Below are 23376 nucleotides of genomic sequence, written 5' to 3'. Positions count from 1 at the left end.
AGTTAACTCTCCCAGGTATGTCCCAAGATAGAGATACTCAGTATTTCTAATTCTACTCTATAGTGAGATACGTAAGACACTTTAGCACATGTTCATAATCGTAAGTTAATACAAAATAACTAAGTTCTTCTCTAATGTGATTTTTAAAGCTAGTAATCACTAGGCAGTTCAGTGTCAGTATTAGTGGAACACAAAAACAAGGTCTGAAAAGTCGTACTACAGTAATTTCCAATGTCTATACCAACTGCAATATTTAGTAAGTTGATAATTATTTCCCTTAACTAATTTCAAAGCCATATAGACTTTTGGTTATCCACCTAACACACAACTATATGCACAAAGGTTTGAACCTGACGGCAATGTTATTTGAATTAAAACTCTCTAGAGAAACCATGAAGGTTCTTAGAGACTTTACCCAGGAAACATTGACTTTTGATACTAACTTGGACATCAACTCAGTTCTTTATGTGCTATTTATTCCTTTGTGGTATGAATGTTCATGCTTTCTCTTCTATCTTTTTGTCTTCTTATAGTCTTCAGTTGATACAAATTACAGCCCCCAAGCACAGCTCCTTTTAAGTCATTACACAGCAAAGCCCACATATATTTTATTTTATAAGTTAAAGACTACTATTTACTACTATAAAGCAATTCACCACAACATAGCAATGCAAACCAAACTTACTAAAAACAATTAAATGTGGCTATTCTAAATTATAGCTCTTTTGCAAAATGTAATTTAATTTTGCAAAAAAAGAAATCAGGCATTCATGCTGATTACTCATATATAAATCACCATATTTCCTCTCCAGTAATGTGGATACTAACTTTGTCACTTTTGTTTTCTGCAAAGAGAAAAGCATTTTAAAATATTACTGCCATGTCATTATTTTTCTATCTTTCAGGCCAAGTTCTTCAAAATATCACACAGGAACTGTTAGAAGAAATTGCAGTCCAGTGAAATTGCAATTAATATAGGATACTATAAGACTTACCTCTTGAAAGCAGTGGCACGTTACAATGCAAGGATATACAGAAAAGGAATTGAAAACCAATTACACTACTTGATGAAAACACCTTTCCTTACGGTTTGAAGTATAAAGTCCCATTTTCCACTTGGTAAAGCAAGCAGAGCAGTAATGAAAACACCCAACCATGACCAATAATTTGAATATAAAAAAGAAAGATTAAAAAAATATTTTTTGATGAGACACAGCCTTACAAAATTTCTTACAGTGTCTTAATTATTTATAAAAAGGAACAGGAATACTTACATATTATTACTGAGAAATACTCTAAAACTATGAACACAGTCTACATATTTCATTCTACGAGGATGAATAACTAACCATTTAAAAAGTAATTAGTTATTTAATAAGGACTTATTTATATATTGTGTTTATTAACCCTGTACAAATTTGGCCCAGATGTCTATCAACGTGGCAGATTAGCTAGCCATTTTAAATCACTTAAAAACTTAACAGTCTTCCTGGTGCTTTGAAGAAAAAGGTAAGCATTTAACTTCACATACATCTCTTACTGAACTCTTAAGTCACTAGTATGTATTATTTTAAAAGTCACTGGTATGTAGTATTTTAAAAAATAAAAAGTAGTTAATAAAAAGCAACAACTTTAAAAGTTTTACTACAAATGCTTTGTAACAATATATTATAAAACTCTAAGAAATAAAAAAGTAAAAAGTTCAACTTAGATTTCAAAAAAGCCGTTTTGACATTTGATGCAGAAAATGCATTCACCTCTATCACAAAACAGGTATTCTTCAAAATGACACACCAATGACTAGCAAGGTGTGATTTATTTTTGTTTACTCTAAATGTAGTGAGAAAAAAGGAACTGCATATTTGCTTAGAATTTCACAGATAACATATTTTATTTCCAGAGTAATCAGGTTTTTCTTGTCCTAACACCTGGACAACACTAGAAATCAGTTATTTTTAACTTTAACCAGTTTGCAACCGCAAAGTGGGTAACTCATTTTGTTAATCATGCAATTCTGCACAGTGTTGAACAGCAGATATGTGTAACACTTGTCAATTGATTAATAAGCCACCATAACGGGCCTAAACTATATGACTGCCTAGTTTCAGCTTGAAAATAACAACCTTCACATCATTTCAAGTTTTATCAATGTTGAACTTATAAAACGCAAAATTTAAGCTTGGTGTTTTTAGATGTTTTAAATTTTCAGTACTTTTCCATAACCTGAATTGCTTCTGCCTCTACAATTTTCTACTAAGAAGACTTTTTTGTAAACTTTCAAGACACATTAGGAGAAAAGACTTTAATTAAGACACTTCCTTCACTAACTTTTTCTACGGATTTCAGAATTTAATAAACATAGTAAACCTCTGTCTTAGTGTTCCATACGGCTAACATTCGACAGACAGCATCTTTCTTTTTGGGGTACTTTGATTACTCTAAAATCTGCTGCCTTAAAGTAGACATCTACAAAAAAAAAAAAAAAAAATACAACCAAACACACCTTAACATTCCCTGCTGCTTCTCTTCCTCACATGAATGAAAAAATAACATTCTCTGAAGGACGCTAGCTTTCCGTGATATAAACATTAAACTTTAAAAAGCCACCCACAACCAAAAGACCATCTGTAGGGCCCGGGAGCTGTTCTTGCACAGCTTCTGCTCCCTTTCTCTCAGCAGCAGCCTGGAACCCTGCCACCTTTTCCTTCAAAGCCCCAACGTTGCTATGGCAGCAGCACTAAGGAAAGCAGTCTCTTCACTACGTGAATGAACATTCGGAAGGGATTATCTCATAGAAAGCACCCATCCACACAATTATTTTAATTATATTTTCCTGGGAACTGGCCTTGGTAAAAACCATCAAGCATGCACACCATTTCTCTTTGGTTTCCTTTTAAAGTACACTTTTGTCAAAATGAATCTTATCAAAATGCCTTTACTTCAACGATTTGACTTAAAGTATTATCACTGAATTCCAAAAGGGATAAAATGACCTTCTATAAATGAAGGTTGCTGAAAAATAGGTATATAGTCATATAAACATGTGTGGTTCAAATAAGATAATAAATCCAATCAATTTTTTAATGTGCCCTCACAAGAGAAAACTATTAGCAATAAAGCTTCAAAAACTTCTGTTAACATTATATATTTAATGTCCACTGGCCTAAATTCACTCATTTTAGAAAAATCTTTGAAATGAAAATATTCTCTATATTACTTCTGATGCTTTCTAAAGCATCCATTGTTGTTTCATTACTGTTTGCTTTTAAAGAGTAAATGATAACCTAAGGCTATCTGAAAAGAATGTTGTTAGCATCTGCTCTAAGCTGATGCTTCAATCTAGACATGAGTCAAGAGTATTTCCTAGGAAAGAAAGCCTCTTATAAACTCATTTCCTTGGGAGAAGCGTAGGTGACAACAACTGTAATCACTCTGTTTAAACTTTCGGTGGCCAATAAAAGGATGAAAACATGGAAATATTGAGGAAGAAAGATTGAAGATTGGCCTTGCATTATACGTGCCAGCTGCTCACTGTTGTGCCAGGACTTGAAGAAAAAAAAGAGTTACACAGCGTGCTACGTGGTTCATTGTCCAAATACATAATTAGGTTTTGATTAACCTATAATTCCTTCACAGAAAGTGCCATACATATATACTACACAGGCCACATGTTAATAAAGCAAATAAAATTTCATCTCCTTTCTTTCAAAAACATCTGATGGGGGTGAGGGAGTAGAGGGTGGAGATTAAGTGTTTCCTAGAAGTTACCCGAAAAAAGAGTTTTGGTAAGAGCAGAGAGCACCCTTAGCCACCTACCCATTTTGCTGTTTACTGTCACCCTGGGATCCTCTTCTCTGTCCCTCCGCTAGCTCCTGAGCAGTCTCGGAACACACGCTGGTGACTGTGGGCTGCCGTAGGACATTAACTGCAGTTTTACCAGCGCTCAGTGCAGGTGAACACTGGTCAGCACTAGGATTGGCATTAGCATGCAGTCCGGATGCAGCGAATGGGGGAGGAGTGACGGCAGCCACAGGTGGAAGGGAAGCATGTGATGAAGTGGTCGCATGGGCTGGGGTGAAGGCGGACGATGGTGACGGGATGGATGTGACTTTTGGTGAAGACACAGAACCAAAAGGCCGTGGTGCCTTATTGTAGGCCATGTTGGTTGTGGAAGTGACTTTGGACACAGCAGGAGATGTAATGGGCACAGGTTTAACTACTTCTTTAGGTTCTCCCTATGTAAAATAAAAATAAACATACACAAAAACAAGCCAAACACATGCAAAATACATTTCACTGAAAAGAACACACAGCTGATTTTTAAAAAGACAAACACAATTGTGTTAGCAACTCAAACATCACATTTCCAGAAAAAAAAACAATGAGTTGATACAGCAGCACATGCATGCTAGCTAACCCCAACATGCACAACACAGATGCACACACTAAGGAGGAGTCTGTTTGTATAAAAATGAAAGGAGTTTTGAAATGCCTAGGAAATTGAGTAGGAAAACTATCAGAAAGCCTAAATAAAGGCTATATGTCAATCTAGACATATTCTGAAAGAAAAATTTTAAAATATTCCACAATTAAAAAAAAATTGCTAAGGGAAACGTTTATTTTAAAATAACTAGAACCTCAATAATTCCATCTTACAAACAGGTTTCGTTTCTCTCCAAAGTGGAATTATTCAGTTTATGCAGAAACAGCAGCACACTTCTAACTCTTTAATTAAAGGGGTGGGGGGAATAAGATAATTTTCATGTAACTCAGAAATGTGCACACTGTGATTATCTTGAATAAAGAATCTGGAAAAATTAACAATGCAAACAAATGAACAAAACAAAATCTACCCTTTCTCTTTCCTGTAATCTACCTTTGTTTCTCTCTCTGAATTTTTTAAGATATGATTCAAAGATAGAATAACATTCTTTTCCTTTTCCAAAATAAATATTTAACAGTTACATAAGGGGAAAAAATGGTCTTTGATATTTTCTCATTGGAAGTAGCCAAGGAAAAAATAACTAGTAAGAGGGGTCAATTCTTTCCCCCGAAATACCAGAATTTGTGTTTGTAAATCCTGACTCTAAAGCATAAAGTCTTTTAAAAACTCAGATTAAGCTTTTATGACATTCAAGAATCTCTACTTAGCACCCTATCTTACTAAAAGAAAAACAATCAAACTGTTAAAAATATATACAATGGTGGCTCTGTTGTGTTTAATTTTAAGCAACAAAAGGTCATCTAAATTAATCTTATAAAAAAAGAAAACAAAGAAAAATATGGAGTTTAATGCTTAAGCAAATCAGTACAAGCTGAGTATCCCTTACACAAATAGCTTAAGACCAAAAGTGTTTCAGATTTTGAACATTTCAGATTTTGGAATGTTTGCAAGAATACATGAACGTCCCTAAATCAAAAATCCAAGATCTGAAAAGCTCCAATGAGCACTGCCTTTGAGCATCGCGTTAGTGCTAAGAAAGTTTTTGATTTCAGAGCACTTCAGATTTTGGATTTTCAAAGGATGCTCAATCTGTATGATGAGTACTTCAAATGAAGAGGCACAAATAAAATTAGGGAGAAAACCCCAAAAAGCATAAACCAGATACATATGAATAATGGTTTGAGACAATTTGAGAATGTGTGAGAGAGAAAAGTTTTGGTACTTGCCAATAACCTAATCCAAGAATACTCTGAAATATAATTAAATACTTACTATTAATAAAATGTTATTAAAGACTTATTGAAGTTATTCATTTTTGGTAACTATTCTCTTCAAAAAGTAAATGATTAAAGATCAGTAAATTAAAAGTGAAGAGAAGTGAAGAAATTTGAGTATAAGATACTGATAACCTGTGGCTTTAGAAAAAAATGTCTTATGACATAGGTGTAATTACAAATGGTAATTCTGTATGTAATAATTTCCATTTTCCTCCTCACTTTTAAGGAAAAAGAGAATGAGGAAAATTGTATTGAGACTACAAACTAAATGCCAGTATGGCCTGAGACAGAAATGGAAGTTACAATGGCTCAGAAATGGCCTCATTAAATGGTATTTCAGTGATGCCAGATTAGAAACTCACCTTTTGAACAGAAACTGGCTCAGGCTTGGGTATAACAGATGCCCTGGGGGGGGGGGGGAAGGAGAAAAAAATACATAAATTTTTACAAACTTACAAACTTCTTCTTGATTTAATTTTCACTATCACATACCTTAATATACTAAAGTATCACGATTTATAGTTTAATAATTAATAGTTTTAACTATTCACTATCTTCTAATTAGTTTATATAATTAAAACTCTGGAAAATCCAATATTCTTATACCCTAGGTATTCGTGAGCAGTCTCTAGTTCTGTATCAATACAATTGAGGAAAATAAACATCAATCCTCTTTATGAATGTACCATGTTTAATATTTAAATTCAGGCTATTTCCCTAGCTGGGCATTGTGGCAGACGCCTGTAGTCCCAGCTGCTTGGGAGGCTGAGGTAACAGAATCGCTTAAGCCCAAGAGTTTGAGGTTGCTGTGATCTGTGATGCCACAGCACTCTACCCAGGGCAACAGCTTGAGACTCTGTCTCAAAAAATAAATAAATTAACTAATTAAAAAGGCTATTTGCCATCTAAAAGGACAGAAGTATAATAAACATGACTTAGATCCTAAAGTGGTTCTCAGCCATCTACTCTGAATCTCTATCTCCAATAGTATCAGCCTTTTCCTCCTAATATCCATAAATACATCCTTAGGATATTCGGTCTCTTTGTGAAGATACTGAGTAAGTTCTTGTTGAATTGGTACTGAATGAGTATTCATTTTGCATTTATAATTCTTACGTGCTTATGCAAGTTAATGTATTTGGTTATGCTAAAACTAAGCTGTAGGTTCTTCCACTAGGCTCTAAGTTCAGCAGAGGCAATGACCATATCTCAAGTGTCTATATTTCAGCCCAGTACCTGGTATGTAATAGGTTATCAGTAATGAGTGCAGAAGAGAGAAAACAAGAAAAAGACAAAAATTCATGTGTACAACATAACTATTTTCAGATGAAAATTAATTTTTATTTTATTTATTTAATTTTTTTTGAGACAGAGTCTCTCTCAGCAGCTGTGGGATTAAGTGATATGGTGTCATAGCTCACAACAACCTCAAACTCTCAGGACTCAGGGATCCTCTTGCCTTAGCCTCTTGAGTAGCTGGGACTGACTACAGGCACCCACCATAATACCTGACTAGTTTTTCATTTTTAGTAGTGACAGGGTCTCACTTCACTCAGGCTGGTCTTGAACTCCTAAGCTGAGGTGAACCACCAGCCTTGGCCTCCCAGAATGCTAGGATTATAGGCATTAGCCACCAGGCCCAACCTAATTTTTATTTTTAATATATGCTCTTCTGTACTTTTATTACCATGACTTTGGTTAGCATGGGCTCAACAGTAACAAATCACTGATTTAGAGCAATTATCTCATAAAACTATAACAATAACCAAAAGTACAAACTATTATTATCCTCATTTTTCACATAAAGATCTTCAAAGGTAAATTAAGTAAAGTGCTTGGAATGGAGCTAAAGCCCATAGTTCTTATATATAAAAATACACTGGCTGTAATCAAGTAAATAAATGATCTGGGAAAGTTTCTAATGCTTTGAAGACTATCTACCTGAAGTTAAAGCCCATGCTGTGTTCATCATACCAGAAGCAATTTGACTCCTCTCATACCCCACCAGCCTGAGGATAAGACATCAAAGTGCAGAATTCAAGAAATGTAAGCATAGTAAATACCAAGCGATAATAATTGTAAGCTACAAACCATGAGATCATTTTATTTATAAAGATAACAGATCATAATTAGGAGATATTAGCATAAGGTATTGGGTAGCTAAGAGCATAACCTAATAATGAACTCTGATCAGCATTTCTAGCAGCAACCGGATTTTCCAATCATCAGTAACTTAGCTAGCTATGGCAGGTGAGAAGCCACAATGGATGCTAACACTTGGTTACTGCAACACAGACTGCACTTTGTACAGTTGCATAATGTTTCCATGTGTACTCTCAAATAGACAATTTATCTTTTAGCTTCTAAGGTTATTATAACAAGCAAAGAAGTCAAGTTCAAGTACAGTACAGTGGAATCTTCCTTTCACTGAAATTTCACAATAAGATGTAATCACAAAGGATCTACTTATTAAAATCACCCAAGAAATACTGAAGTTTGTCAAAATAGAGAGGATGGTATTCTTTTTCACCTGGACACGTCCAGGTTTCTGGAGCACTCAATAGCAACATAAAAACAATTTGTAAAAAAGAACATGATGTTTAATACCCATTATGTTTCCAAACTTAAAATAAAATTCATATATCTATGTCTATAAAAACAAACCCCTTAAGTTTATTACAGGTGTTAGCTCTTATTTTAAGAGTGTTAGCAACAATAACAAATGCCTCCAGAATGGTTAGTTTTCATTAACTATGGAACCTAACCTCTTTTTGTTGAGAAAACATAACATAATGATCCCTAACATTATTTACTGAATGTTCTATAAAAATACTGCTTGAAATTTTACATTCATGAAAAAATTTCTATTTTTTTTTTTTTTTTTTTGTGATTTTTGGCCGGGGCTGGGTTTGAACCCGCCACCTCCGGCATATGGGACCGGCGCCCTACTCCTTGAGCCACAGGCGCCGCCCCATGAAAAAATTTCTAAATCTGAAATTGGAATGTCTACCCTGCTTGCCTTCTGATAAATTTCTATAACTGCAGGGACATCAACTACTATATTTTATTGTGTACAATGGCAAGTTTTGAGGGAAAATAAGGGTGTGTATCATAAATGGGTAGTACAGCCAGGAACTGGGGAGCCCAGTGGGCCTCTTGGGGTCACCTCACCCTCCCAGCTGGACACCCCCAGGCACATGGGGTTCCAGTCATGAAGGATCTGGGATCCAGTGGGAGCAGGCTGAAATGACCTCTGCCGAAGGTCAAGGTCAACTGGGGAGGAGATGGTGGCAAAGCTGACGAGGCAGGCCACTACTGTGAGAGCTGACGGCCAAGGGCCAAGGGCCAAGGCCCAGCTGCATGGAGGGGACCTAGACCTCTGCTATCATTCCCCGCTGCCCTAGCCACCTGTGTGGCCATCTCAGCCACAGCCCCTAACATGGTAAGGAGGAAGGACTCCTGAGAGAGAGGGAAGGGAAAGCCTTCACAGAATGAGCAGCCTCAGGGAGGCAGTGTGACCTGCACACTGACCAGCAGAGCACCAGTCTTCCACAGACGTGTATCTCCCAGCCAAGAGCCAGTCGCTTTCTTGAGGGGGATGTTCCTCAAAGTTCAGGCCCAAAGTGTGGGTGCACATTATACATTGCAAAATATGGCAGTCAGGTGAAAGAGAATCAACAATGCCCTCAAAATACTACACTGAGTTCATTACATATTAAAAACAAAAACATTAGCTGGTCCGAGTGCAGTGCTGTTCACAACTAATTGATCACAACCAGTTACAGATTCCTGTTCCTTCTCCACTACCACTGTTCACTTGGCTATCCTTAAAAAATGAAAATAAAAATTAAAAATGCCAACATTTTTTGCAGGAAAACAAAACCAGACTGGCTTATAATTGTCAAACAAAATAGTTAACCTTAGCTACAATAACAATTAGTTCTCTTGGTTTAAATATTTAAATAACCACCAAATGAGTCACAGAATCACTGAAACTTAGAAAAGAAAGTTCCTTAGAGTTACTTTATTGCATGCCAACCAAGGAACTTCTGTTTATTCACAGACACTCATAATTTTAGCCACATAAATTTTGAACCCTTCTAGAAAAATGGCCTTCCTTTTAGTTTGCGATTTTACTTTATAAACAGAAGTCAAGTTGTCCACATTAAAAATAATTTGGAAAAACATTTTAATACACAGCACGTGCATAAAAACTAAAATGTACTGTATTTTAAAAGATGAGAAAGCTACAAAAATCTTATATTTACATATAATTACATATTGTTATGGTACAAACTTGTGATTCAGGGAATTTAGAATGCATGACAAACGAAATCTATAAAACAGAGCAGTAACAAAGATACTAATTTTTAAAAACCTCAAAGAACAAAATAAAAAGAAACACCACCTTTACAACTGTGAACAGATTTTTTTTTTTTTTGGTCCCCCACCCTCACGGTGAACCTCTTAGCCTGGTGCAGGCAGTGGGCGGCGGTGAGCACGTGGAACTAGCTGAGGATGGTGCCTCCACAGAACCCTTCCTTCTCCTCATTGACGAGCTGGGCCTGGGGCAGGACACACTGGAGTCCTGCCAGACACAAGGAGACTCGGCCCTCGCCCAGGGAGCACACCCAGGCCTCGGCCTGCCTGCTACCTGCCCCCCACTGCCACCTTCTGCAGGCTCAGGGCACCCCTGTCAAGGCTGCGCCCACCCGGGCCCCGTACCTGCTATGCCAGCCTGAAAAGTTTTTTTAAAAAATGTTAACATATAATGCTTGTGAGAAAACTTGCATATGTTGCTGAAAGGACTATATATTTCTACAGCTCTTCTGGAAAATACTTCAGCATTTGTTTTTTAAAGCCTTAAAGAAAGCTAATGCCCCTTGATATAATGATCAACTTCTGGGGATTCTTATAAAGAAATAATCTGAAATATGAAGAAGACTTTATATATATTTGTTCACTGCAGTGTAATTTATAATACTGCAAAATTGGAAACAACCCATTATATACACAACAATGAAGAAATGATTAATTGTAATATAACCACATGGTGAAAGACTATACTGCTATTAAAATCATTCTTAGAATTCTACATTGCATGATAAAGTACTTTATGATATCAAGTGGAAAAAGACATAAAATAGCATATGTATGATGACTGGTGCAAAGAAAACAAGAATGGAAACACCAATATTTTAGGAGTTCTGTAGGCATTTTTTTTGTCTTTTGTGTACTTCATTATTTTTTATAGTGTACAGGTACTAGGAAGGCTTTTATCAAAGCATGTTTCATGGAAAACTTTCTAAAAACAAAACAAAACAAAAAAATGTTGTTATCAAAGATATCAGGAAAAGAAGGTGTTAAATAGCATCTTAAACACAGAACTTCTCAGAGCCTTTAAAGTGTCTAAAGAAGAAAATATTATGAATTGTTGGCCATACTCATTTGAAGAACAATTCATTTTTTAGGAAACATTTCTCAAGATGGATTTGGGGGGCCCCTGTGGGAAATGCTATTTATTTTAAAGAAATGTCTAAAGAAAAAGCACTATTTTTGTATGTTTTATGAGTCACAGGGTGGGGGAGGAGAAAGACCAAATCTTTGTAAAGTCTGAAACATTTACTTAAGTCACCACTAAGGGGCTAAAATTAAGGAAAAGAGATATTATAATATTTAATAATTCTCAAAACCTTCTGTTAAATGAATTGTCTTTTTTTATCCAATCTATGCTTCTTAGACTTTATGTTTAATAAGATACCCAAAGATGATGTATGAGCATAATTTAATCAGTATTTACAGAGGAAAAACATATTTCCTTCACCAAACTAGAATGTATGTATTTTCGATATTCCCTTGTACAAAATCCAAATATAATAAGAAAAACCATTTCTCAAAATTAAAATTGTTATAACTGTCTTTCATTTCTTTAGATAAATATTGAGTTACCGTTCACTTTAGCAATGCATAGACTATAAACAATTTTAAAGGGTGTTTAAATAGACACCTTTCAAAACTGAGATAAAATTATAAAAAATTATTCCTACATTTTCCTCTTCAAATCTTGGCAAATACCCAGTGGGATAATAGAGCTCCCTTTGAACTACCGTAATCATCACAAGTCACTTTTGTGTAGTGTGTGAGTTTTAAACCAGCAGATTCTGGCTATGGCTCAGTGCCATGGTCTCAACAATTTACCCATTGTTCTTCCGCCTTAGTGTGAAGCTACTGTACAGGAGTAAGTCATGATGGTGAGACACTCCAGTGAGTGCCTTGGCTCAGTACTGTCCTCAGCACGTCAAATTCAAAGAAGAAAGCTATCAGTCTGGCTAAAACAATTTATTTGAAAGCTAAGAGAGTTTTGGAGAAGTAGTATCCAAAATAAAGACTCCTGATGCATTACAACCAATTTCAGAACTTGTAGTTGAACGGTTGAAAGGAATTCTAAGTTATAAAGTATTATGTTAGAAATAAAATTTTGATATACTGGTTAGAATAATGTATAGGAAAAAAAGATGCCATAAACAAACAATAGCTCTATCAGGAATCACAATTACATAAAAAAGAATCGAGCAAAATTATATCTTACGAACACCCAAAGAATGGTGTTATAGTTAAGTTACAGTTTTAACTAATTAATGTGTTTTCTAATACTGCTTTATAAAAGAATGTGATTTTTACTTAATAAAGTAGTCAATGAATGCTCACATTAGTGTTTAAGCATGAGGAATTAGGCCACAGAATTAGACCAATAAAGATTCTTCACATTACTCATTATTTCCTAGTGATTCCTTCAACCACATCTAATATATTTAACTCATAAACAATCATATAGAAAAGAGGAGGGGGCTAATTCATCTTCTGTGAGATGAGCTCTTACTTAAGTTTCCCACAGTACAGCCATCTCTGGACCCACTGACCTTAGGACCTATAAACACTAGGGTCCATCATTCATCACTTTAATTGCAAAGTTGTCAATTTGCAATAACAAAGCAACTCCAGGGGATAAAAAGTGAGCACTCAAGAGTGCAGAAGGATGTCTGTTTAAACAGTTTCTCCATACTTTATTGCACTTCCAATCTACTGTCCTAAAAAAAAAAATCAAACTTTAAACATTTAAATCACTATGGCAATGTATCAATGGCTTTTTCTAAATGATCTGAGAATACATAAAGATGATCTTATATTTCTTAGAAACAAAAGTACAGGATAGTTATTAGCATATTATAAACAGCTTTTAGTTTATAAAGATTATACTTACCACAAACACATGCACTCAAATGCAGTCTCACTTTCTCTCTTCTCCATTCATTAGTTCACAGAAAAATAAAGTACATTTTTTTCTACACAAAGGAAAAAAATAACCCATAGCTGGACAGACTTTTGAAGAGTGGGAGAAAAAAAGGAAAAAGACAGAAGCAAGGGGACAGAAGCAAGGGACTTGCTCAAAGCCATCTGCGTATCTGCAGCTTCCTGGGCTTGGCTTTAAATTGTGTGTGGCTCTGATATATCCACCAGAACAGGCAGAGTTACAACTGGTAATTATTGGGAAATCTTCCTGTTATTATTATATTATATATTATATAATTATAGAGAAGGGTGAGTGTTTTTGTTGTTAATGATCCTTTTCAGATGGCCAAAGAAGTTGATTAGGGTTTTAGAAGAAATTTTCATCAACCAGTTATAAACCAAGACAGAGAAGTGATGGAAAGATGGAAGAAAGGAAGAAAATAAAAGTTAGGTAACTAGACAGAATGTGAAGGGATTCACCCCAGTCTGTGATTTTAAAGTTCAAATAGTTAATACTTAAATACCTGAAAATCTCAAAGAAAGAAAAATTTCGTGAAGTAGCAATTCAATCAAACTTACATAGTAAAGAGGGACTACAGACTACAAAAATTAGCAGCTACCTTACATTTCTTCTCTGTGGCAGGTCCTCTACCACGCACCTTCATATGCTTTGGGTGGTTGGCTTCTCCAAACCTCATGTTTGATCTGATCCCCAGCGTTAGAAGTGGGGTCTGGTGGGAGGCTGTTTGGTTTAGGGGTGTCAGATTCCTCATGAATGGGTTGGTGCTCTCCCCAAGATAATGAGTTATCTTGAGTTAACTAGAGCTGGATGTTTATGCAATGCTTCTTTTGTAGCCTTTAGAACCATGAGCCAAATAAATTTCTTTTCTTTATAAATCACCTAGTCTCAGGTTATTTCTTTCTAATAATGCCAAACAGAATCAACCCCAGTTAAAAAGGCTTCCAGTTACAAGACACCCTGTCTTCTAACCCCTCACCAAAACCGGCAGTTTGGTCGAAAAAGCACTTGATCCATACAAGTATAGGTCGTCCCTAAAGGTCACCAGAATCTGAAATCATGCAAATCATGTATTGGAAGAATAAAAATTAACAAAGACGTTACTTTACTCATGGCATCCCCAAAAAAGTTCAAAACAAAATGAACTATAGACACACCCCAAATTGATCTGGTGATATTCCACACAAATTCACCTGTTCAAAGCCCTACATGTTCTACAGTATTGCAGCAAAGATGCAACACTTAATCTGCTGTCCTTTGGTATTTATCAAAAAAACTAGTATATAGTAAGAATGTTTCTCTATATCCTATAATTTCTTCTGCATACCTTTCTGAAAACTATATTCAAATTTCACCATATTCTACTTGATTTTAGAAGGAGGAAATTTATTTTTTACTCTACATTTGTTTCTACAATACCATTTTTATGAGGGGGAAAAGTTTCTTACGTATATTGTGCCTTGTGTCCATACTCAAAATAACCTTACAATCATTTCCTTTTAGGAAAACCTTAGACCACTAAAGAGGTAGATTCTGACTTTCACATTCCAGCTTTCTCTTATCATTATCTTCATTGATAGAGGAATTATTTGAGGATTAAGACAAATAGCTAAATGATGGTTGCAAGTCTAAGTAACCAACAATAGAAATTAGGTACTCATCAGCTTCTTTCATGACATAATGAGGACAGTAATCTCTCCCCCTGCAGAACTGTTTTGAGGAGGATGAGCTCAAGTATGTAACATACCTACAAGAATACTTGGCACGAAGTACGCAGTGATAGATGTTACCTTTCCCCTAAGTAGACAACCTGACCCTGGACTTCTGGATATTATTCTTCTGTTTCTTATAATTTACTGTTATAACAAAATTATCTACCAGGATAAATTTCACAAGAAAACAACAACAAAAACTTAGAGATAAGCAAGAAAACACCACTTATTACCTACAAAAGTCTAATAATTTCATTTGACCTCTTACATAAATTATTTCATTCTTTCCGAGAAAGCACTATTATTCTCCTTTTAAATACAGGAAACAGAAATTCAAATAGGCTAAGTAATTTGACCACAAATTAAATTCTACTTTAGAATTTAAACTAGCAGAAACAGGATTTAAATCCAAGTCTCTTTAGTTGTAGCTCTATCCACTCTGCCATCTAGGAGTAACATCAAAGACTAAGTTACAAACTTAACTATATTTTGTATATAAAGAACTATAGAGTAATGGTTTCAAATAATAAATTATTAGCTTTCTATTAACTAACAAACATCAATCACTACAGTCACCTTCAAAGTGCTCCCCCTGGGAAAGCTAGGCAGTGATGCCAGAACCTAGTCTACTCTTCAAAGCACTTTTCCTGGGACGAGTTCACAAACTTAATTGTCATACCTCATAAGATGACAGCTCTGATGGCCATTCCAGAAAGAGTTCCAAAATTGCTTTCAAGGGTGAACTAAGCACTGTCATAAGTATACAGCTTCCCATGTGGAGTACTTCACAGGTTACCACAGGGACATTCAGCAATGACATGTGTAGTAGCACTTTTCCTAGGATGAGTCTGAGAATTTAACTGTCTGACCTCCTTTACCCACTCAATTGAGTAATGCATTTTTTACAGTGTTCAATTCTTTTTTAATCAGCCTGTAATTTTATAAACAAACATACTTTTATTATGGTTAGAATCTAGCTCCTGTTACCCCATTTTGGTTAGTAGGGCCTTCTATATTACCATCAGTTATTTTACCAAGAACCTTACCATTCTTGACTAACATGTATCATATTCAGGGCCACTTTAAGGTCAAGGGCAACATCTGTACTATGTTTTTTCCTTAAAATAATTAATTCACTAAATTATTAACTGATTAATTTCAAAAATGTTTATTGAGCACCTGATAAAGCAGACTCTGCTATGGGGAGGCTGAGCAACAGTAATGAATAAAACAGACGAAATGCATCTTTTGGAGCTGTTTATATCTACTTGGGAGAAGCAGACTATAAACAAATAAACAAGGCATGTCACATGGTAATAAGTACTATTAAGGATGATAAAACAAGACACTGGAAGGGACAAACCTGTTTTAACACTGACAATATACTACTGTATCTTATATAAATAAAAGAACCATGTTAGGCTGCACTAACCATAACGGGGTAACAGGAGCTAATGCCTTTTCTATGTTACAGGTAGATGATTTGAAACTCTAGTAAATAGCAACATATGATGCCTAATTCACCAAAAGGAAAGTTTCTTACCCTAGGAGAACTAGAATAAAAATTCTCTCCACCTCTGTTTGACTCTAATATATTAGGAAATGACCTAAAATAGTGCTTAACAGTTCTCAGCTCACAATATATGTGACTCACCGTGGAAGCTCAACACTTAAACTGGTCTACACCTGTTCAATGGGATGCCTCACTGATCAAAAGTTTAATAACTTTGGCAATGTGAGATTGCTACAAAAGATCCTAAATGCTTATTCTCAATCTGAGTACTTATCTCACTGCAGACTAAAAACAAGTAGTTCAGGCTGGCAACAGTCCAGGCCCCACAAATTGAGTAGCACTGACCTAGAAAACTATTTTCAAACTTTTAATCAAAATATAGTCAGAAAAGTATTTTATCTTTTTTTAAGACAAACTCTCACTCTGCTACCCGGGGTAGAGTGCAGCAGTTTCATCACAGCTCAGCTCACTGTAACCTCGAAGACTGGGCTCAAGCAATCCTCCTGCTTCAGCCTCCCAAATAGTTGGGCTTAATTGTGTGTACCACCATGCCTGGTTAATTATTTTATTTTTTTGTGGAGCAGAGGTCAGGTTATTGGGTAAGCTGGTCTTGAATTCTTGGCCTCAAGAGATCTTCCTGCCTTGCCTCCCAAAGTACTCGGATTAAGGGCATGAGCCACTATACCTGGAGGGACATATATTTTATATATGATCTACCCACTATAAGTATAAATCAATAAAATACATATCTTCTTTTTCTTTCTTTCTTTTTTTTTTTTTGGAGACAGAGTCTATGTTGCCCTCAGTAGAGTGCCTTGGCATCACAGCTCACAGCAACCTCAAACTCTTGGGCTTAAGCGATTCTCTTGCCCCAGCCTCCCAAGTAGCTGGAACTAAAGGTATCCACCACAACACCAAGCAATTTTTTTGTTGTTGTAGTTGTCACTGTTGCTTAGCAGGCTGGGGCCGGGTTCAAACCCACCAGCCCTGGTGTATGTGGCCTATGCCCTAACCTGAACAACCGTGCTGAGCCAAAATACATATTTTCATGTGCAACCCATTATGATACATTCTTTTCTAGCCCGTTTCATTTACAAAACAAATGAAAACAACAAGGTGGGGTAAGGAGGAAAGGGTAGGGAGAAGATGCTCATCCTGACAATATATACTGAATATATTAGCCTCAGTTTGATAAAATTCATCTTGACTCAAAGACAGAAAGGTCAGAAAGGTCCAGAAGCTTGACAGGTCGTATAATAAAACATGCTACCGAACTGTACTGAAACAGTCCATTTGCAGAATATTAAACTAGTTTTAATTTTTGAAAAATACTACATGCAGTGTTGGACACGGTGGCTCACTACCATAATCCCAGCAGTTGGGAGGCTGAGGCAGGAGGATCACTTGAGGCCAGGAGTTTGAGACCAGCCTGGGCAACATAGCAAGACCCTGTCTCTGGAAAAAAAAAAAAAATTGGCTGGCATGGTGGCATGCACCTGTTCAAGGATACAGTTAGCTATGATTGTGTTGCTGAACTCCAGCCTGGAGGACAGAGCAAGACACATCTCAAAAAAGAAAAAGAAAAGTATTAATGAAATAATATCCACAAAAAGCACAAACTTAAAACACCTAGCAACAATGGTAATTAACACAGGGTTGTGGGAAGAGTATGTCCTTAAAGCTCATCCTCACCAAATCTGCTTTGACATAGTGACAATCACTAAGAAGCACAGACCAGAATACTGTCTGTGATGTTCCAACAATGACATCCTCTAGCAAGTACTGAAAACTGAAATAGATAATAGAGATTTCCCCTATTTTACAAAGGGTGAAAAAGACAAATACTGATAGGTATCTCTTAAGATAAAAAAGACTGAAATGTAATAGATTCCTTAGCAGGAGAAAAACACCTCTAATCTGATGCCTTCTTTACAATGGCTCTAAGGATCTCCTGAAAGACCTCTAGAGAATGGGAATAGGAAATTCCTATCATATTAATTTCCTCATTTTATTACAGAAAAATCTGAGATCTCACAAAGGATAACAACTAATGCATAGAAAAAACATACGGCATGCCTGCCCTATGCTGTGATCTTAAAAAAAAAAAAAAAAAAAAACTATTTACAATAAAGTTGAGAAAGCATGTATGTAAACCTGGCATCAAAGTTCCTGATTCCTCTCAAGATAATAATTCTTTTCTTCCAGAACTATTTTGATGTTTAACGCTTTTGGCTGCTTTTCTAAAATGTGCTCACTGAATACCAATGTCAAGTTTTTAATTCAAAGCACTTTCCTTTCCTTGGCATTGTTTAACTGGAATGAATGGTTGCCCAGCGGTAATGCCCACCCAGGAGCTGTTTCACTGTTTCAGGGATTCTTGCGCAGGGCAAGTCTAGATCACCTGACCCACAAGTTCTCTTCAGGCTCAAGGGAACATAAGTAACTCTACTACACAGTCACTATTATACAGTCTTCGTTTTTGTCCTGAAAATCTGTCTTTATTAGCTAATTATTTTTCTCAGGGATGTATTATTTATGAAAAGCAAGTAAACCAATATTAATGTTAGCTTCAAAGACAAGGAAACCACAAGCAAATTTTTGAAAAGCACATAAATCTTAGCCTGTTGATTTGATAAGCAGTGCAAGACAGCCTCTAAAATGTCTGGTAACCTACAGAGATCAGAGCCGATTGCCCAGATTCTAGTCTAGCTCCTCTATTTACTAGCTGTTCATACTAGGTCAATTACCTAACTTCTTGCTCTGTTTTCCTACCTGTAAGATGGGAATAATAATAATACTTACCTCACAGTGTTATAGAGAAAACTAAATTTTAAAAATGTCTGTTAGGAGCTTAGAATAATGTTTGCCACATAAATAATCATTATCATAGTGTCAGCTATGATATTTATTATCCTTTATGACCTGGAAAACTAAACACAAATGGCAGTTACAATCTTCTTCCAGGCTCTAGGTTTATATGAGAGAAGAAAAGAATTTAATGTTAAACCCAAAATAGGTTAGTGAAAGCCATCTCGCCAGTCTTATTTCAGAAAATGTTAGTATCTTGACTGCCATATTAAGAGGGGTGGGGGCAGTAATAAAGGGAAATGCAATAACTCACTCCAAATCGCCCATAATATACAGAATCATCCCTAGATCCCCAGAATAAAAGTAAAATCTGCTTGTCTTCTAAACAATTCCTTTAACCAGCAACATGCAGGGCTTGGTGACAACCACACTGGTTTCTGTAAAGTTAGATGGAGAAGAAAGCAGTTATATGTTGCATCGTCAAAGGGAACTCGATGACTTGTCCTTTTCTGAATCCCCCTCAGGCCCTTCACTGATCTTAGGTACAAGGACAACACCTAGGCTTACCATGGCATGCAATTATGTGCACCTGCCCTCAGGGGCATTGTCTGTGGGACAGTATGGGCCTTGGATGCCTCTGAAAACATCACAGTGACTGGTGATAGCGTCCACCTAGATAAGAAACTATCATAAATATCATAAACTGGCCAGAGAGCAAGCTTTGCTCTCAATTCCCATGGAAAAACTCAGCATATTAAAATTACCTCTAAAAGTGCCTCCAACAAAAAAAGTTATGAGGACAAAATAACCAATGCCAAAAACACATGTCACTGTATATCCAACATGTTTCCTTCTCTCTCATTCACATTATTGCTAATAACCAAAAAGCCCAGTCATATATGGCAATAAAACACAGTAATTACAGAACAGAGCAGCAGCTGTGTTCATGGACCACACCCAAAGCTGTGGGTGAGCTGCATATTTCAATTAATGTTGGGATCCATATGTAAGAAAAATTGAACTTGCATACTAATCTTTGTTGTTGTTTTGACAAGCATAACATCTAAAAGTTTGGCTGCTTTCACTCATGGCCTTGTTTTCAGCCATCTATCAAATAAAATTGCAATTTAGCATCTCACTGATCTCCTGTTTTCTAGGGAAACCTACCCCAAAGCAAGCACTGGCATATGCTTATGCTTTAGTGTTCCTATGAAAATAAAATGCAGCACAATTCACTGCTCTTCATGTTGAATATGTGACTTCTATAGGAGATCAACAGTTAAAGATGGTAGAATACTGGTGAATATGGCTACAAGAAGCCATACAAGGAATATTTTTAAAGTTAGAGCAGCTTTGCAAAAATAGCACCATATAGTCCTGTCTCGTTCAGATAATTATAACTTTCTGCCTCAGAGTCGGCAAAAACTTTTGTTACAACAAAGATATCTGCTGTAGCCTATGTTTAATAAAGTTAGATACTAAGCAAACTAGGCCAGTTTCTGAAACTTGACAAAATCCTCAGTAAAGACATGAGAAATCAAAGAATCATATATACCTTGACAGGTCACCCAGGCTGACAACATCAAAATCATAATAAAACTGTCTTTTAGTTTTTCAGGTTTCATGATAGAAAACAGTAGTAACTTGTCTATGTCAAATTATCACATTTCCTATTAGTCTAATCAAAATCATTCTATGACATAAATTTATTTTCTTTAGTTTACAAAAAATACTAAGCATGAAAATCTATGCAGACTCAAATAGAATATTGCTATGGCTGACATTCTCTAGACAAAAATTTTATTACAACTATGTGCAGAGATGACCCAACACATGGTTTTATTTAAAGCACTTAAGATCAACATCTACTTACATAACTTAGTTCTCATGAAGTTTTTTACTACTCCCTTAAAAAAGACCATAGTTCATTTTACAGAAAAATGGAAGGGAAAACTGATTTATTTATACTTTCACTAGAATAAAAATAAAGCAACAAACAAAACATAAAAGCTGAAAATTTTATTCTCAAATTAGGTATTTGGTAACACTTGAATATATATATAAAAGCAAAGCTTCTCCTGTTGAAATAAAATTATAGACAGAACTGAGAAAGCATTCTACTGGCCTCCTGGTACTACCAGCCTAGGATACTTCAGGACAGAGTTGAATCCATATATACAGACAGAAAAACTGAAATTCAGTTATAGTAGGCTTACTACTATTTTCTTGCCCTTTCTACTACACTTTGGCCATTTTATGCCTCAGTTTTCTCATTTGATAAATGGGTACACCAATTCCCTCTCATCCACCTTACCCTTACAAGAAGACATCATAACATTAAGAAAATTCAAGCATGTATTTTATTTGGAACCAAGCAAGGCTCAAGTCACAATACCATCTTAACAACAATAAATTAGTGTAAGTTAATTACTCTGTATTAGTTTCCTTACCTGTTATAGAGGTTAATGCCACTTACCTCAATGGGCTACTCTGAGGATTAAATGATGCAATACATGTTAATATATATAAATTTTTTTTTTTTTTTTTGTAGAGACAGAGTCTCACTTTATGGCCCTCGGTAGAGTGCCGTGGCCTCACACAGCTCACAGCAACCTCCAACTCCTGGGCTTCAGCGATTCTCTTGCCTCAGCCTCCCAAGTAGCTGGGACTACAGGCACCCACCACAACGCCCGGCTATTTTTTGGTTGCAGTTTGGCCGGGGCCGGGTTTGAACCCGCCACCCTAGGTATATGGGGCCGGCGCCTTACCAACTGAGCCACAGGCGCCGCCCCTAAATTTTCTTATAGTAAACCTGTAACTTATAGTTGATGAATAATAAATATACTAGACTTCACATAGCATTTCCATGTATTTATAAAATGAATCTATTTATAAAATAATCATACTGTACTTCTACAGTCCAGTTCATGATTAACAATCTATCTCACTACTTATGTCCCTTAGTGTGACTGAAATAAAAGATTCAAATGAAAAAATTTATAAGCTAAAGGTAAGTTAAAAGTAGAATGATTCTTCACACTAATATTTAATTCTACTAGACTTAAATTCTATGTTGAAATAACATTTGACAAACTTACACAAAAATGGGAATTAAGTCTTTCTCCGTATGTATACATGCTCAACTTATAATGGGGTTACATCTCACTACACCCATGATAAACCGATACTATCTTAAATCTGCCAGACATGGTAACTTACGTCTGTAATTGCACCACTTTAGGAGGCCAAGGTAGGAAGATCACTTGAGGCCAGGAGTTTAAGACTAGTTTGGGCAACAGGCTAGAGATACCTTGTCGCTACAAAAAATTAAAAAATTAGTCAGCAGTCCTAGCTACTGGAAAGGCTGAGGCAGAAGTTGGGCAAAATCATAATAGTAATAAAATGCTGAATGTCTCATGTAGTTTACTGAATGCTATACTGAAAGTGAAAAACAGACTGCATCATCCTAAAGTAGAAAAATCTTAAGTCAACCATCGTAAGTTGAGGACCATCTCTTGTATATATGTGTATACTGCACATCACAAATGTACTTTATTATATGTTATGGCAATAAGTTTTCTAAAAATTGACAGAAACTGTTCACAAATGTGATAATGCTACTTTTTCTCCTTACCACTATTTACGGTCTTTTACCATATCCATTTGTCAAAATTATAACTATGTGATTATATAGTGAATATCTCCTTCACTAGCTACTATAGCAGTTTCATGGTAGCAGTTACCATGTCTGTCTTGTTCATCTCTGTACACCTGAAGTAGATGGTGAAAGAACGCATGATTTGTGTGTTTACATATATTTCTACATATGTGTATGTGTGTGCACACAGACACACACAGAAATGAATATATACAAAAAGAATACCAAATTATGCTTGTTTTCTCTAGATAGCAAATGTGTTTCTTTTTTCCTGTATCTTTCAAATATGTGTAATTGTTTTACAAGAAGAAAATAGCCACTAAATATTTTCTTAAAGAGAAAACTGCTTGAATTAAAAGATAATAGAGAATAAGGAAAAGGACAGCAATAATCTGAAAAGATACTCAAATGATTTTGCCATCTCTTGATAAAAGATGACCTCCAATGGGATTACTGCACGTATTCAGGGAAAGGGGTTAAGGCAAAGAACACCAATTGATTCGCTTTAAATAACAAAATGATGAAATTTATACCCAGCGACTCCACAGTCTAATAACAAAAGAGAGGATGGAAGCCAGGTGTGGTACCACATGCCTGTAATCCCACTGAGGGAGTTTGAGAGCAGCCTCAGCAATCTGGTAAGACCCCAGTGCTA

General features: G+C 35.8%; 1 protein-coding gene across 7 annotated transcripts in view; it reads right to left on the bottom strand.

Annotated features, from left to right (window-relative positions):
* The window catches only part of PDLIM5 (PDZ and LIM domain 5), a 225992-nt gene that overhangs the window by 96537 nt on the left and 106079 nt on the right, over positions 1–23376 (bottom strand). For 3 of the 7 annotated variants that reach the window (XM_053608692.1, XM_053608717.1, XM_053608773.1), the window contains exons 4-5: positions 6084–6126; positions 3817–4235 (exon numbers count right to left, since the gene is read on the bottom strand). In XM_053608692.1, the coding sequence (XP_053464667.1) occupies positions 3817–4235; positions 6084–6126 (462 nt within the window). Of the gene's footprint in view, positions 1–828; positions 846–3816; positions 4236–6083; positions 6127–23376 lie in introns of all 7 variants that reach the window. The other 4 variants (XM_053608860.1, XM_053608946.1, XM_053609021.1 and 1 more) reach the window with 2 other exon arrangements.

This window comes from Nycticebus coucang, chromosome 1 (assembly GCF_027406575.1).
Source record: "Nycticebus coucang isolate mNycCou1 chromosome 1, mNycCou1.pri, whole genome shotgun sequence".
NCBI classification, from domain to species: Eukaryota; Metazoa; Chordata; class Mammalia; order Primates; family Lorisidae; genus Nycticebus; species Nycticebus coucang.
This window is presented reverse-complemented; position numbering and strand designations above follow the sequence as displayed.